Genomic DNA, 17,495 nt, shown 5'->3' with positions numbered 1-17,495 from the left:
AGCTGGCGGACAGATATTGATGATGACAGATGTTGGTTTTATAGATGCCAGCAGACAGGAAATGGGTCAGGAGAATGTGAAAATGTCTCAATCCTATTGATTCAACCTGAAGATTAGGACCACCTAAATTAAAATGAGCTACATGGAAAGTCTGTACAGTATATTGACCTTGTAAAACTACAACACTGTTCATCCAATATCTGCAATAACCAAATAATAATTGTATTTCATAAACTGAACATGAATGTCAGTGATGTAGCATTGTCCTCTAGTGCATGAATATGAAAATATGGCAAAATATTTTGCACTTTTAATGAAGGAGTTTATTATCTTTCAATCCTATACAAAACCATTGCAGTTAAAAAACTTTAGGTAAAATATTTACATATGAACAAGTGTCTGTGCAAAATGTACAAGAAATAAGGGAGACATGCAATGCTTCCCCCTTACTTTGATTTCTCTGTAAGAGACAAATATGGAAAGTAACAGGTACTAAAAAATCTTCATCTAAAATCTAAGTGATCGGGAAAATATACCACTGAGTTCTAGCCAGGGCTGTCCAATGGGGCATCAGAACAGAAGCACAGATCATTGAACAGATAGGACAGCTTTAAAAAATAATAACATCACCATTCATACCTCAGAATATCATCAAGTCTAGGGTTAGAATATAAGAATAAAGTTATTTGAGAAATGGTAGAATACATGCAGTCCAATAAAACTAATAAAAATGAAACTTTCCTACATGCATATGCACAGTTGTTTTGTGGTGACAAAGGGGCCTTTGAGTTTGTCTATTTTAAAATAGTTTTTACTATTGTTGAAATCCAATAATTCATCATTGCAAATACCTAAATGACCCAAAAATGCATAAAACAAATATTAAATCATTAGAATACAATTGTAGAGACTATCAACTCATTCCCTCTAAAATACACATTTTCACACCTTATCTCATGCAGAAACAGGAGATGTGATCTCAAAAACACAAATGGAGACTGAAAAGAAAAACGTGTTTGATCTGATTACAGAATATAAATACAAGACATTGAATTCAAGACAAGCTCAAACAGAGAAACTAAAGACACATTGACTGCTTCAGATTTCAGAATGAATCACTAGATGAATTGCTTTGCTGTTCAACATTATATTAAAATATGGCTTCTTTTGTCAGGAAGGCAAGAAGAAATCAGAAGTGTTCAAACTAATTCAGAGGCCAATAGAATACCAAAAACAAAATAAGGATAATTGTTCTTAACAATCGCTAGAAACACTGATGATTAATTATTAAAAATATATTTTTTCATATAAACAGAATTATAAAATAAATTGACTATTTTGTAGAATCGGTTTGCACACTACAAAACGGCCTTCCAAGTAAAATGTATAATAATGTATTAATTTATTTACAGTTTCATTAAAAGGGGATTCTAAAACAAAGTCAATAAAAAGGAAATAAAAACAGTAGAAAATGTGAACGTTCCAGGATTGCTCTGCTGGAAGGTGGAGGAGTGTTGAGGGAGCAGTCAGGCCTAGAACCAGATGAAGAGCGAAAGGACATCCAGAGTATACAGGGGAGACAAACGTTCCAGTCACTTTAGGTAGCTCCATTCACTGTGGCCTGGAGAATCTTAACATCGTTGTATTGCTGTCCTCTTTATCCAATTCTAGGGTACAGCCCTATTTGAGGGAGTTGCTTTAGTGAAGGTTAGGGTGACAGCTCTCTGGACTGGCTCTCTGGGTGTCTATTTGAGGAAGCCTTTGTAGAGGAGATGGGAATGACTGGTGTCTCTCTCATTCTCCAAACAGAAGAGCAGGTCCCTGAGGTTGACACGAGTGATGCGCTGGCGGATAAACTGTCTGGATGCTCCTGAACTACCACTACCAGACGCAGCGGGACTGGACCCTGAGCCCTGAGAGAGAGATGGGGAGGGAGAGTGACAGTCAGAGAGAACAAGAGGGAGTTTGGAAGTGGCAGAGAGTGATAAAGTGGCAGATAGTTGAGGGGGAGTTTGAGGGCAAAAGACAAATAAAAAAGGAGACAGAAGATTGCGATTTGACTATTTGATTGCGATTTGACTACATGATTTGACTACATGAAGAAACAGCCCACAAACAGAGTGAGAAAGTGGCCGAGTTGAGGGGGAGTTTGAGGGCAAAAGACAAATAAAAAAGGAGACAGAGAAGATTACGATTTGACTACATGAATAAACAGCCCACAACCACACATTAAGAGAAGGTGGAGATCATGTTACCTCAGCTCCAGCTGCAGCGGCTGCAGCCTCCATTTTCCTCTTCTTCCTGGGGCCGATGGCTGCCAGCGCCGTCAGGTTAGCTTCCTTCTGTCTCAACTGAAACAGCTCCTGCTGCTGCATCTGGAGACAAACACATATACACGAGATAGGCCTACACAAACACACCCCTACTATGGACACTTCGGTGACACATATTTTATTATGCCAAATTCTATCCATCCCTCTTACCTCTTTGGCCTTCTGTTTCAACCGCAGCTGCTCAGGGTCTTCTTGACGAGAACGAGACTGAAAGGACACCCATCAGAAAACAGATCGGAATGTGTTAACTGGGTCTCCAGAATAAAGGAATTAATGTCCACCCTCTCACCATTAGTGGCCCTAAAAGTCTAATATAATAGGAGTGATAGTGGAATGGGTCTGTGCTGAAACAGCTTCAGTACCTTTGCTGCCTTCATCAGAATCTCTCTCTCCTGCTCCTCTTTCCTCTGTTTCTCCATCTGATCCAGCTGCTCAAAGAACTTGATCTGGGCTCGCATGTCGCTCGTCTGCTCGTACCGACTGTCCTCCTATCAACACATACATTCATTCACCATCAAGTACCAGACCATAGGAACACATGCTAAAGATGCAAATAAAGCACAAAACTGTACAGACCTTGAAGTTGATGTTCCTCTGCTGGGCCACCTCAGAGACTTTCTCCAACAGGTTCTGCAGCCTGGTCTGGGAGGCGTGGGACACGTAGTTCACTACCTCCGGCCCCAGATCACTCACACCAAACTTCTTACCTGAAGAGGGGAAACACTTGCAGTCAGTGAAAGCTAAGCTCAAAGGTGCATTTTTCAGTGTGTGTAAGTGTGTGTGTGTGTGTGTGTGTTAGTCTCACCTATTTCCAGTATTCTACTGGTCAGTGTGGCGGTATGGAGGAAGGTCTCGTCCTTACAGGACCGTGTCACCGCTCCCACCAGCTCGGAGTTGGTTGCCAGGATACGGGCACTCTCCTCAGACAGGTTAACCCCAGCCATAGATGCCACATCATTGATGTCATCGTCATCCCTGGACACAAAAAAACCCAGTCAGCCAGGCAACAGCTACAGAACTTTTCAATCTTTCATTTTAGTTGTGATAATTGTCCTCCTACTGGTTTGTGGATGGGACATACATAGCTGACCTGAACGTGCCCCCAGCTTCTTTCAGCTTGTTCTTCTGAACTACAGTGGCCAGAGAGGCAGCAACAGGAGACGACTTAGATCCAGTCAACACTCCAGGATTCACTACAGGGACTGGGAGATAGACAGGAATGAAAAAGAGATCAGACAGATGTGATTTCTTGGTTTCTCTTTTTGTATTACATGGTCTCCTCCCCCACTCACCTGTCTGTAGCTGTTTGAGCTGCACCTGTGGCTGTCCCAGCATGATGTGACTGTGGGGGGGCGGACCTCTGAGGGTCACCATGGGGGTCATCTGAAGAGGCCTTACCATTGCCCCCTGCTGCCGAGGCTGGAGCACCTGATGGTTCAAGGTTAGGGGTCAATGGGGCAGTTGGAAAGATGTAGGTGGGAAATCCTTTCATATACACTATATATACAAAGTATATGGACAACGCCTTCAAACAATTATTTCAGCCACACCCGCTGCTGACAGGTGTATAAAACCGAGCACACTGATGCAATCTCCATAGTAAACATTGGCAGTAGAATGGCCTTACTGAAGAGCTCAGTGACTTTCAATGTGGCAACATCATAGGATGCCACCTTTCCAACAAGTCAGTTGTCAAATTTCAGCTCTGCTCTAGCTGCCCTGGTCAACTGTAAGTGCTGTTATTGTAAAGTGGAAACGTCTAGGAGCAACAACGGCTCAGCCGCGAAGTGCTAAGCCACACAAGCTCACAGAATGATACCGCCGAGTGCTGAAGCGCATAAAAATCGTCTGTCTTTGGTTGTAACATTCACTACAGAGGTCCAAACTGCCTCTGGAAGCAACGTCAGCACAATAACTGTTCAACGGGAGCTTCATGAAATGGGTTTCCATGCCCGAGCAGCCGCACACAAGCCTAAGATCACCATGTGCAATGCCAAGCTTCAGCTGGAGTGATGTAAAAGCTCGCCGCGTTTGGACTCAGGAGCAGTGGATCATGTTTCACCATCTGGCAGTCCGACGGACAAATCTGGGTTTGGCGGATGCCAGGAGAACGCTACCTGCTCCAATGCAGTGCCAACTGTAAAGTTTGGTGGTGGAGGAATAATGGTTTGAGGCTCTTTTTCATGGTTCGGGCTAGGCCCCTTAGTTCCAGTGAAGGAAACTATTTTTTGTTTGTTGTAATTTTTACCCCTTTTTCGTGATATCCAAATTGGTAGTTACAGTCTTGTCCCATCACTGCAACAACCCTATGAAGGTCGAGAGCCATGCGTCCTCCGAAACACGACCCTGCCAAGCCGCACTGCTTCTTGACTCACTGCTCACTTAACTCGGAAGCCAGCCGCACCAATGTGTTGGTAGAAACACCGTCCAGCTGGCAACTGAAGTCAAATCCCGTCCGGCCAAACCCTCCCCTAACCCGGACGACGCTGGGCCAATTGTGCATCGCCTCATGGGTTTCCCAGTCACGGCCGGCTGTGACACAGCCTGGGATCGAACCCAGGTTTGTAGTGACGCCTCAAGCACTGCGATGCAGTGAAGGGAAATCTTAACGCTACAGCATACAATGACATTCTAGACGATTCTGTGCTTCCAACTTTGTGGCAAACAGTTTGGGGAAGGACCTTTCCAGTTTCAGCATGATAATGTCCCCGTGCACAAAGTGAGGTCAATACAGAAATGGTTTGTCAAGATGGTTTTGGAACAACTTGACTGCCCTGCACAGAGCCCTGACTTCAACTCCATCAAACAATTTTGGGATGAATTGGAATGCCGACTGCGAACCAGGCCTAATCGCTCAACATCAGTTCCCAACCTCACTCGTGCTCGTGGCTGAATGGAAGCAAGTCCCCGCAGCAATGTTCCAACGTTAGTGGAAAGCCTTCCCAGAACAGTGGAGGCTGTTATAGCAACAAAGTGAGGCACACCTCCATATTATTGCCCATTATTTTGGAATGAGATGTTCAACATACTTTTGTTCATGTAGTGTACTTCTAATACTAACGATTTTAATAAGAGTAAACAATGAGATGTGATTATAATCTATCACTATTAATAGCAATATGGTGGTATAGTACCATTGGGGTAGTCAGCCCCTGTTTGCTGATGACAGGCTGGAGGTGTGGTCTGATGGTTGGGGCTGCAGGGCGCAGGGCTGGGCTGTCCAGTACCACAGTGGTAGGGGTGGTGGCAGAGGCCTGCTGCTGGAGCCCACTGTGCTGGATGAAGGCTGCTGAGTCTGGGGTGAGCTGCCGCAGAGCAGGAAGGCTCCTCTGGAGGACAGACAGACAGAAAGGCAGAGATAATTTGATAATTTGGCAAAATAGTTTGGTGGGTAAGCAAACTGGTGGGTGGGTGCTGAAGACTGAGTCATAACTTGGTTTTGTTTATTCAATGGTGCGTAGGAGGATTCCTTACCTTGAGGAAAGGCACGAGGTAAGGCTGAGGTGAGGAGTTGAGCTCTCTGTATAACCTGTTAGTGAAGTCCTCGACTTCAATCTTCCCTTCCTGTTGGAAATGAGAACAGACCATCAGTTCCAAAGAAATATGCAAAATGTTAATCATCAGATTGCAATCCCTGTCTATTGTGATACTCTCAGCAGCTGACGCCAACAGTCCTGATCTCTACCCTGATCCCATCAGTGGTGTGTCTGGTCTAGAAGTGGCACCACCCAGTGGTGTGGCAAAAAAAATTCTGGGGCCTGTAGTTTTCTGGTAACCTAACCCGGTAAAACTCTAGACCTTATACGGTATAATGTGATTCATTTGTCATAAAAAGGTTTAATATGGGCTATGATGGGACCAGAGTTTTTCTAAATCAAGTCACATGGTTTAAAAAAAAAATCTCCTGGCCTTGGGGAGGATGAAAACTCTGTCAAACTGCAGCAACCTTGTACTTGTTCATAAGAACTATATTTTAAAGGACTAGGGGGGTTTCCTATTCAGACACCTCTTGGAAAGCAACCTATTTGGACAATACAACACACAGGGCTGAGTTTGCCTTATGCAGGTTTGCATCATGTAGTCCTGCCCTACGCAACTGCAAGCCTAATTAAAGATGTATTCAGTCTGTGAGCTATTGTGTTTATTGATTCATTCCAGTTAATCATTTTGGATTGAAAAAGTCTAGGTAAACTAGTCAGCCCAAGTTTTAATATACTGAACAAAGATATAAAAATGCAACATGCAACAATTTCACTGAGTTATAATTCATATAAGGAAATAAGTAAATTGAAATACATTCATTAGGCCCTAATCTATGGATTTCACATGACTGGCAGGGGCACAGACATGGGTGGGCCTGAGGGCATATGCCAACCTACTGGGGAGCCAGGCCCAGCCAATCAGAATGAGTTTTTCCCCACAAAAGGGCTTTATTACAGACAGAAATAGTCCTCAGTTTCATCAGCTATTCAGGTGGCTGGCCTCAGACGATCCCGCAGGTGAAGAAGCTAGATGTGGAGGTCCTGGGCTGGCTATTACACGTGGTCTGCAGTTGGCAGTACGTCAAACCGGCCTCACAAGTTCTCTAAAACGACGTTGGAGGCAGCTTATGGTAGAGAAATTAACATGAACATGATCTGGAAACAGCTCTGGTCAACATTACTGCAGTCAACATGCCAATTGCACGCTCTCTCAAAACTTGAGACTGTGGCATTGTGTTGTGTGACAAAACTCCAGATTTTTTTGTTGTCCCCTGCACAGGGTGCACCTGTGTAATGATCATGCTGTTTAATCAGGTCCTTTATATGTCACACCTGTCAGGTAAATGGATTATCTTGGTAGGATAAATGCTCACTAACAGCCATGTAAACAAATGTGTGCCCAGGATTTGAGAGAAATAAGCTTTTTGGAACATTTCTGGGATAGTGGGAACTAGACAGTTGCTGTTGTTAGTAGCCTACAGTTGATCAGACTAAAAAATAGTGGTTTCAATACAATACCGCATGTCAGATGGCTAATGTTTAGGTGTATAGGCTACTACATTTATGGAAGAGTTTTTGCTTTTATTTATTTATTTTAAATTTGACTTTTATTTAACTAGGCAAGTGAGTTAAGAACAATTTTTTATTTACAATGACGGCCTAGGAACAGTGGGTTAACTGCCTTGTTCAGGGGCAGAACAACAGATTTTTACCTTGTCAGCTCCGGGATTCAATCTTGCAACCTTCCTGTTACTAGTCCAACGCTCTAACCACTAGACTACCTGCCGCCCCACAGAGTTTTTGCTTGTGTCTGACGGGAGTGATGTGTTATCACACTTGCTAAATAAATACTGGATAAGTTGAGATAACACCTTAAGCTTTGTGCCCAGACCATGCGACCTGCAATTTACTTGAATCTGATTGGTCAAGACACGTTAAGAGCCTGAAGCAGCATTCCGATGTGAAGACCAGAGAAATTGTGTGCGAGTTGTCAACTCATGAGGCAAAACCGTCAAAAAAACAGCACTTAACACTTTGCATCAATATATTTTATTAAACTAAATCACTGATTGAAAAGTGCGGTGGCAAATGCCGCCTCGCCACATGTTTTCCTGCAGCCCTGGTGTGGTCACTCACCAGGAGATCTTTGACCAGGTCTTTAACGTTGGCGGCAGTCTCTGAGGACTGCTTCCCGCTGGACGCCAGCTTGATTAATGTAGACAGGAAGTTCTTGCATTTCTTCACATTCTCCATCGTCTCCTACAGCAAAACAAACAAGGGGCAGCCTTAGAAACAAAGTCAAGCTCCTTATTTGAGGAACCATCATGGGCTCTTGCGTCATCAAAAGCCATCATATCCTTCTATCATATCCTTCTAAATTTGCAGTATTTGTATTGTGTTTACCAGAGACCATAAAAGCACTAGAAATACAGCTATGGTCTAGCAAAGGAGCATTCCCTGAACAGAGGACCTAGCCCTGACCAATGGGGGTGGGTGGAACCTAGTTCCGCACCGTTGCCAAGGTGACAGTGGTCCCGGGTGATGCGGTGACGGTCTTCTGGGTGGCCCCTGGTAGCGCTGTCCCCATAGAAGTGCTTGCAGCAGCCCCTACCACGATCATGGGACTCTGGGGGGGAAATACACACATCATCCAGGTTGTTATATGCAATGCACCATAAAGTAGATCAAATGTATGACCAAAATAGTGAGCTTTGAGGAGACACCGCATTGACTTCTCTGGGATATATGGGACAGTATCGTCCCACCTCGCCAACAGCCAGTGAAATTGCAGGGCGCCAAAATCAAAACAACAGAAATCCAATTAATAAAGTTTCTCAAACATACAAGTATTTTACATAATTTTAAAGATAAACTTCTTGTAAATCCAGCCACAGTGCCCGATTTCAAATGTGCTTTCGCGGTAAAGCCTACCAAACGATTATGTTAGGTCAGCACCTAGTCACAGAAAACCATACAGCCATTTTCCAGCCAAGGAGAGGGCTCACAAAAATCAGAAATAGCGATTAAATTAATCACTAACCTTTGATGATCTTCATCAGATGGCACTCACAGGACTTCATGTTACACAATAAATGTGTGTTTTGTTCGATAAAGTTATCTTTATGTCCAAAAACCACATTTGAAATTGGTGTGTTATGATCAGAAATGCATCGTCTCAAACAAACATCCGGTGAAAGTGCAGAGAGCCACATCAAATTACAGAAATACTCATAATAAACATTGATAAAAGATACAAATGTTATGCATGGAATATAGATAAACTTCTCCTTAATGCAACCGCTGTGTCAGATTTCAAAATGGCTTTACGGTGAAAGCACACCTTGCGATTATGTTAGGTCAGCGCTAGTCACAGAAAAACATCCAGCCATTTTCCAAAGAAGGAGAGGTGTCAGAAAAGTCAGAAATAGCGTTATAAATATTCACTTACCTTTGATGATCTTGATCGGAATGCCCTCCCAGGAATCCCAGTTCCACAATAAATGTTTGTTATGTTCGATAAAGTCCATCATTTATGTCCAAATACCTCCCTTTTGTTCGCGCATTTCGCGATCACTTGTTCAGACGAAATTTAAAAAAAGTTATATTACAGTTCGTAGAAACATGTCAAACGATGTATAGAATCAATATTTAGATGTTTTCAACATAAATCTTCAATAATGTTCCAACCGGAGAATTCCTTTGTCTTTAGAAATGCAATGGAACGCAGCTACCGCTCACGGGGGTGCGCGTAATCAGTTCATGGCACTCTGCCAGACCTCTGGCTCAATCAGCTCTCATTCTCTCCTCCTTCACAGTAGAAGCCTCAAACAAGGTTCTAAAGACAGTTGACATCTAGTGGAAGCCTTAGGAAGTACAATATGACCCCATAGACACTGTATGTTTGATAGGCAATGACTTGAAAAACTACAAACCTCAGACTTCCTGGTTGGATTTTTTTATCAGGTTTTTGCCTGCCATATGAGTTCTGTTATACGCACAGACATCATTCAAACAGTTTTAGAAACTTCAGAGTGTTTCTATCCAAATATACAAATTATATGCATATTCTAGCTTTTGGGCCTGAGTAGCAGGCAGTTTACTCTGGGCACCTTTTTATCCAAGCTACTCAATACTGCCCCCCAGTCCCAAAGAAGTTAAAGGGGAGGAGAGCTATAGCATGGGGCTCCACACACATACTATCCATCACTGGCCGACAACAAACACTCTTCAGATCCATTTAAAAAAGGACCCAGTGCATACAAGACCTGAGAGAACTGAAAAGGAGTCAGAAACTGTTGGCCCGGGACAAATCAGGCATTCACTGAAACCACTGGCTGTGATAATGAGTGTGTGAGAGCCTGCAGCCTTGCACTCATAGTAGATGCACAGAAAACACACATACACACACACTAAACTGACACACCAGGAAAGCACTTTCATACACAAAAGGGGATTCAAGCTCCAAAGTGATGCCTACGTTACAGAAGAGGCCCTCGAGAGAATTTAAAAAAAGCAAATTTCACATGACTGGTGCCGTTTCTGCCTTCTGCTAAGGCCCTACTGTATAATATAACCAACTATGTGTATCCTACTACATCTCTCCTGCTCTGCTGTAGTCCCCCACTGTACCTGTAGGACAGGAGGCCTCTGGAGTGTGGTGGTGACAGGAGCAGAGGTTGGCACAGGTGAGCCCTGCTTGATGATAGTGGTGGGAGTCACCTGCCTAGTGAGGATGGGCGTTCCAGGAGCCTGAGGAAAATAGGAAGACAGTCTGATCTGGAGAGTACTTTTGGGGGTAGGTGTGCATGAGGTGATCTTGTCTATTGAACAAACCTGGACTGAGGTGATCTGGAAAGGAGGAGTGCTGGTGGGGGTGGCTGGGCGGGGGGCCATGACTCCCTGGGATTGGGACTGGGACTGCATCTGAGCCAGGGTCTGCTGGTGGATCATCAACAGCTGCCCACTCTCACTGCGCACCAGGACCATACCTGTCGGAAAGAGAAAAGATCATTCCCGTAACCGTCCTGTCACCATGTTAGATTCCCTTTACAACACTTTGTAACCCTGTAATACATTTGTAACAACACTCCTCTACATCAACAGAAGAGGGATTCTGTAGAACAGGTACTTGGAGGCTGTTCAGCTCCGATCCTCCCACATCTGCTAACATTTAGCTGAGAGATAGAGCGCTGGATAAGGGCCATAAACACTGTGCCATTTCATGCAAATCAGTCTTCCTAAAGAAGCAAGGCAAGACGGTAGAGTTCCATACAGACCGAAGCGGCAGTGTAAACGAGTCACGCTGTAATCTACATGGCAATGCATTGGGACACCGTGCCTCGCCACAGGGGGATCAACACTGACTACGCTACAAGAAGGGTCTCAAGAAAAAGACTGGCTGCATTACAGGCAAAGCTGGTCCTGTATTCACAGAGAGCTCACAGAGGACAGGACATTATACACACACACTTCTTAGACAGGCTGGCACATAGGGCAGCAACAATCTCCACTTCTGGTGGTGGTCGTCATCATCATACAGCATACAGGTAATACAGTAGTAGTACTCTTACCAGGCCAGAACTGTATGCTATACTTACACATGCCATATCCCTGTCTGCCTTCCCTTATATCTGTTGGTGTTTATGAGTGATCAAACTTTTTACTGTGTAGGCTAAATGTTACATGATAGAATAAATAAATCATAGGGATAAGAGAAAATATATTGAAAAGATCTGAGTATTTGATTATGTACTTGTCATACATCAATTTCCATTTCCTGAGTGTTAACATGAGTTGACAGGTGTGTTAACAGTGCACAGGCAGAGAACAGCGCAGCACAGACACAACAGGAGAGCGTTTGAGAGGCACGACAGGGCACTCTACATCAATTCAATGAACAACCAAGACAGATCAGCAGGGAAAGTTTGGGATGTTCTGTGCAAATGACGAAGCAATGAACAACCAGTACGTTTTTTTTCCCTTTGATTGACGGGTCAACATCATCAGAGAATAATCAATGAAGCAGCAAGTACACTATTACAACACCAAGTCTGCAATATACTTCTATTTGACTGTCTTTAAAACAATGTGTAGGCATAAAATTATAAATAGGAACAATATTATGTTTTCGTATATTACGTTTTTGTAACTATTTAATTTCAAAGAGAGACAAACGTACCTGGGGGAAGCTGGATGTTCTGAACGTTGGGCTGGTTCGAGGATGTCTGGGGGTGCCGAGGCGCCAACACCTGTTGCGCGATAGAACGGCTCCCTCCCGGGCTTGCAGCCACTGTCACCGGAGTGGAAGCCCTCGGTGCGCTCTGGAACGACGGGTTCGTTACAGCACATGAAGCAGTCTGTATGCTTGTTTTGGGCGCCTCTGCCATGATCATGTGCGACCCCGCACTGACAGCCACAGACGTGGGCGACTGACCATTGTTCAGGCAATCGAAAGGCAATCCCGCATTAGGACCATTCGCTGTACCCGATCCCGCAGTTTGCATAGATGGCCTCACAATATGTGATATGGCAGGTCCAGTGCCCAGACTCGCAGCGTGAGACGAGGTGACAACATTCTGAGAGTTCACGAATGATGTCTGGGTGATAGTGGTGTTCAATGAAGGTGGCATTACTGCGCTCGCATGTCCTTTTGACAACCCCGGCCCGTTGTTGACAACTGTGACAGCTACCGAGGCATTGCCGCTACTCGTGCAACTACTTGACAGCGGTGCCCCAGTGAGAGAGACAGCGCTTCCTGAATTGTGACAGTTCATTAAACTGCCTCCATTCAAAGTTTCAGTTGCGGAAGAGGCTACTTTCCCCCCGTGGTTTGGGAGAGGAGTTATTATACTGGCACTGACAGCAACAGTCTTTCCTTGGCCGTGTCGTGCCGATGAGTCCGACTCACTCGATGAGGCATCCATAGCTGAACCCTGGGACCACGTATTACTAATAATGACACCCCCTTTGCACTCCAGCCCCTGTTGTGGAGCGGAAACAAGGGTGAGAGAAGGGGGTGAACAAATAAACTAGTGTTTGCTTTCGTTTACACTTGAAACAACAAGCAAAACAACGTTACCACAGCATACCTGCTTTTGCAACCTCTTGAGCAAGTCCCCGTTTGTTCTGCTGGACATTAGCATTAAACCCTGTCCCGGAACTGGCCATGTGTTTAGCGACTGTCTGGCTACTTGCCTCAGGGCTCTCGTGACCCGAAAACTCGGACTCAAGAGACCCCACAAGATCACGAACTACTTTCTCGTCCACCTCAGCGTTAAAGAAAACCTCATCTAGCAAATCGGAGCCTGCCGCCATCTTCACACTGCTGCAAGCTATGGAGCGTCGAAAGTAACGCGCGCATGCGCTGAATACATGCAACGTCACCCCACAGAGATTCCAAAGTGCGGTGATTGGTCGTTTCCCGGTGATAAAGGGCGGGACAAATGGCTACTGACTGACATTACGGAGGATGTAAGGGCTGAAACAACACTGAATAACAAGAGCTTTTGGGGAGAAAATCAACTCGATAGTACATGTTGTATGACGCGTATTTGCGATCATATTCTAACCAACTGATTCTGGAATAACTCAATGCTATATATTCGATGATGAAATTATGGGTAGCGACAGAATTTTAACCCTACATTTAGACAAATTCCCAGGTGGAGTGCATCTGGGTCCTTTGCTCTGGGGCTTCAAGATGGCTACGCTGTTTTTGTTCAGCTAGTTTGGAACGTCACTGTAGAAATTAGTTTGGCCACGCCTCTTACAATACAGTTTTTGCATACTGTCAAAACCACATGGGGAGTGTCAACACAGGAAAAGTTGGGTTCTGTGTGAAATACATTTATGGAATTGATAAAATGATCCAACTTGAGAATTTGCTGTTTTTGATAGGAAATTCATATTGTTAGGCGTGTGTATGCCTATATATCATTTTTGCGGTGCATATCTCGTGGCCTAAATGTAGAAATATATATATACAATTAAAACAAAAAAATAAGACAATGACAATATGTTGAAGGCTATTTATCTGTGCCATCATTGCCTAGAAACCTTAGCCCTTGCCCTAAAAGGGTTGGTTTCCCAGACACAGCTGCCTAGTAGTATTTTTCAAAATTACACTTATTAACTGAGAATCTCCAATGAAAGTGTTGTTTTTTTTGGCCAGGACTATGATTAATCGGGAAATTGTCACTGAATGTTTGTGATTATAGACGAAGATGAGCACCAGCTACCGATTTTTTTTGTGGTTAATTTATCCCACAAATAGGGTTGCGTGTCTCCCCTCAAAGATGGAGAGGAGAAAAGAGCGCACAAAAAAAAACATATCGAACAGATTGGTTTTTAGATGCATGAACAACTGAAAAATATATTTAACATTCCACAGTGCATAGGACACTTCATGCCCCATCAATGATAGGCCTATGTGCCATGGGTAGCCTAAATCCATATTGAGTTGTCAGAAAACGTTTAGGCTATTCCCTAAATCCAATTTAAACATTGCTCTCTAGGCCTATTAAAGGGACGCGTTGCAGTGTTACGACAATCATTTCGTTTGTCTCCTAGGCTATAATTTTAATGGACATGTGTCCCCCAATTGGGTTTGTAACATAAAGCACCAGCTTTAACAAATTGTGCACCTGCTGATACATTCGAGTTTGGTGTTTGCTTCAGGGAATACTCAAACAAGACGGCTTGTGTTGAGAAGTAGAAATAAAAGCTACTTAACAGAAACAATGAGCACTGGAATACCTTGTAGTGGAAGTAAAATAAGTCTAATATCTAAAGCCTGGATTCGTTATTAGGGCATTTTGTATTCACTCGACAAGGATAACTTGACGGTGGCTTTGGCAAAGGGTGAGTTTCCCTCAATTTAGGTGTTGTTTGGCAATTGGTTTTGTCCCCCGAATTTAAATGGTGCAGTTATTAACTCTACTTCCAAAAGCTACAATATTTTTGATGTGGTTAACTGATGCGTTAAATACCTATCCAGGTGTTGTAAGATCTGGACAGAGGAACGCACCCATAAGCATTTGTTTGCTTTGCTTTTTGTAGAGGTCCATTGGCAGCACCTCTGCCACATACCTATCCCAGGCCCCCTATAGTCCCTACAGGAGTATGGTGCCTTCCTATAACCAGCTGGCTGCCAGCTCTCTACTCAGCCAGCAGTATACTGCTGCCTTGGGTCTGGGTGAGTGAAACTTTCTTGGAGAGAGACCCTATCAAACACACAACCACCTTCATGATGTATTTTATTTCAAGATTTTGTCAAAATAGCCCTTGAACTGTTATGAGGCCCTTGTACATAACTGCTATGTCTTTAAACTTTGTCACCATGTAGCATCTCATCTAATGATGTCTGTGGGAAACTGTCCCCAGATCTCTTGAAACGTCTTTCCCAATTATTCCCTGGCCTTCCTCAGGAGCAGGACTTCACAGCCTTCCAGTGAGAAGAGGCCTGGTGGTAGAGCAGGCTGTCCAGACAGTACCAGCGGATAATTCTGTCCACAGAAGTGGCCAGTCTGGCTGAGTCTGGTCAACCTCCCGAACGCTCTGGCAGAGATGATCCTCAGTCTCAGAGGACGACTGCCTCCAGTGGTAAACTCAGACAACAGGAATGAGGGCTTCTGGTACAGCCTGGTACATAGTTTGAGTAACACCTGCTGTGTTTTCATTCCTTCTTTATGAATTCTCATCACTTTAGGGAGCAGGATAACTACATTGAGCTCTAAAATTATTGAGTGATAATTATTTTTTGGGGGGCTCTGTAATCCAGCACTTTGGATTTTAAATGATAGAATGACTAGGAAGGTAACCTTTTAGATGTAGGACCTGCGTTGTTCTGGTACCTGTTCCGACTGACATTTTCGCTTTATAAATCGATATGTGGATACCCCAGATCAAACTGGCTTGCGTTGAGCAATAGTCCTGGTTCCAACGGACACAGTATACAGTCGTGGCCAAAAGTTTTGAGAATGACCCAAATATTAATTTCCACAAAATTTGCTGCTTCAGTGTCTTTAGATATTTTTGTCAGATGTTACTATGGAATGCTGAAGTATAATTACAAGCATTTCTTAAGTGTCAAAGGCTTTTATTGACAATTACATGAAGTTGATGCAAAGAGTCCATATTTGTAGTGTTGCCCCCTCTTTTTCAAGACCTCTGCAATCCGCCCTGGCATGCTGTCAATTAACTTCTGGGCCACATCCTGACTGATGGCAGCCCATTCTTGAATAATCAATGCTAGGAGTTTGTCCGAATTTGTGGGTTTTTGTTTGTCCACCCGCCACTTGAGGATTGACCACAAGTCCTCAATGGGATTAAACTGGGGAGTTTCCTGGCCATGGACCCAAAATATAGATGTTTTGTTCCCTGAGCCACTTAGTTATTTTGCCTTATGGCAAGGTGCTCCATCATGCTAGAAAAGGCATTCCTCGTCACCAAACTGTTCCTGGATGGTTGGGAGAAGTTGCTCTTGGAGGATGTGTTGGTACCATTCTTTATTCATGGCTGTGTTCTTAGGCAAAATTGTGAGTGAGCCCTCTCCCTTGGCTGAGAAGCAACCCCACACATGAATGGTCTCAGGATGCTTTACTGTTGGCATGACACAGGACTGATGGTAGCGCTCACCTTGTCTTCTCTGGGCAAGCTTTTTTTCCGGATGCCCCAAACAATCGTAAAGGGGATTCATCAGAGAAAATTATTTTACCCCAGTCCTCAGCAGTCCAATCCCTGTACCTTTTGCAGAATATCAGTCTGTCCCTGATGTTTTTCCTGGAGAGAAGTGGCTTCTTTGCTGCCCTTCTTGAATCCAGGCCATCCTCCAAAAGTCTTTGCCTCACTGTGCGCGCAGATGCACTCACACCTGTAACCTCCCTTCTTAAGTAGCTCTACCTGGAAGCTGTCAGCGCCAGGAGTCTTGTTGTTGAGGGAACGGATAACTGATAACACCTCCTGTAAGGTTGGTGAATGGTTGAGGTCTTGGATGGGTTGACAGACAGGCAGTTCTTCCAAGATGGAGTGGTCTGTAGGAGAATGCTGATTGAGCTTCAAATTGGTCAGCCAAATTGGTCAGCCCACCTCATCAGTATCTGGTTTTGGTCCTTCAAGAAAGTCAGACCATCAGCTGTTTTAATGGGGATGATGGAGCGACTTCTAGGGCCATGGATGGCTTTAGTTGAGTTGTAGAAATTGTGCAAGTTATTATGTCAGCATAAATTTTGATTTCCTGTGCCTTATTTGTCCACCATTTGTTCTGCAGAGCATGCAAGGTTGTTTGCACTTCCTTGCGTGATGCACGCCATTGCTTGCGACGGGTAGTAGATGTGGGGCTAGTTGAGTAGCCCTGTGCACTTTGTGCATATTGTCCAGTAATGTTGTGATGGTGTCAGCGTTCTCATCGAACCAGTCCTGATGTTTCCTACCTCTGTAGCCAATGCCAAGGTAGCGGCGCACCTACCACGCGCTGCCAGCACGCTGCTTTTCTCTCAGGGTGCCTCCCCTAGCCTTTGTCGTACAAGACTAACCCACAAGGCAGCGGGACAGTGGTTGATGGCTGCCAGGATGTGTCCACACAGAGGTGGGCCTGTACAGACGCATCTCTTAGGCCCACTGCTGCTCCGAGATCCCCTGCAGATTAGCCTGGAGTTTTAAGACAACAAGTTAATGTGTGCGG

The 17,495-nt window shown here is 44.3% G+C and overlaps 1 protein-coding gene and 1 long non-coding RNA gene across 3 annotated transcripts; one reads left to right on the top strand and one right to left on the bottom strand.

Moving 5' to 3' along the window:
- Positions 1–300: 300 nt before the first annotated feature.
- Positions 301–13,522, bottom strand: taf4 (TATA-box binding protein associated factor 4). 2 transcript variants are annotated; one of them, XM_021569678.3, is made up of 16 exons: positions 12,904–13,522; positions 11,994–12,795; positions 10,649–10,803; positions 10,445–10,564; positions 8,328–8,441; positions 7,952–8,074; positions 5,808–5,897; positions 5,468–5,662; positions 3,626–3,761; positions 3,415–3,535; positions 3,139–3,308; positions 2,910–3,040; positions 2,696–2,821; positions 2,484–2,540; positions 2,256–2,375; positions 301–1,913 (listed from the first exon to the last, which is right to left on the bottom strand). In XM_021569678.3, the coding sequence occupies exons 1-16, from the start codon at positions 12,955–12,957 to the stop codon at positions 1,746–1,748; spliced, it is 2,682 nt and encodes an 893-aa protein (XP_021425353.3). In that variant the 5' UTR covers positions 12,958–13,522; the 3' UTR covers positions 301–1,745. The 2 variants fall into 2 exon arrangements, with proteins under 2 accessions (XP_021425353.3, XP_021425354.3); XM_021569679.3 differs by having other exon boundaries at positions 3,424–3,535.
- Positions 13,271–16,555, top strand: LOC110494540 (uncharacterized). Its single transcript, XR_016488037.1, has 3 exons — positions 13,271–14,674; positions 14,873–15,008; positions 15,241–16,555. It is a non-coding gene; the product is annotated as an uncharacterized LOC110494540 (long non-coding RNA).
- Positions 16,556–17,495: the final 940 nt, after the last annotated feature.

This window comes from Oncorhynchus mykiss, chromosome 17 (assembly GCF_057628025.1).
Source record: "Oncorhynchus mykiss isolate SJ-2025 chromosome 17, ASM5762802v1, whole genome shotgun sequence".
Lineage (NCBI taxonomy): Eukaryota > Metazoa > Chordata > Actinopteri > Salmoniformes > Salmonidae > Oncorhynchus > Oncorhynchus mykiss.
Note: the sequence above shows the minus strand (reverse complement) of the source record. Positions and strands in the feature narration are given on the sequence as shown.

What these genes read in the sequence shown, in the direction of transcription:
- taf4 (XM_021569678.3), bottom strand. Translation starts at nt 12,957, where the DNA reads ATGCTAATGTCCAGCAGAACAAACGGGGACTTGCTCAAGAGGTTGCAA. An exon ending in CCACTGTCACCTTGGCAACG is followed by an intron (nt 8,075 to 8,327) that starts GTGCGGAACTAG and finishes GTTTTGCTGTAG; the next exon opens with GAGACGATGGAGAATGTGAA. An exon ending in CAGTAGAATACTGGAAATAG is followed by an intron (nt 3,041 to 3,138) that starts GTGAGACTAACA and finishes TCCCCTCTTCAG; the next exon opens with GTAAGAAGTTTGGTGTGAGT.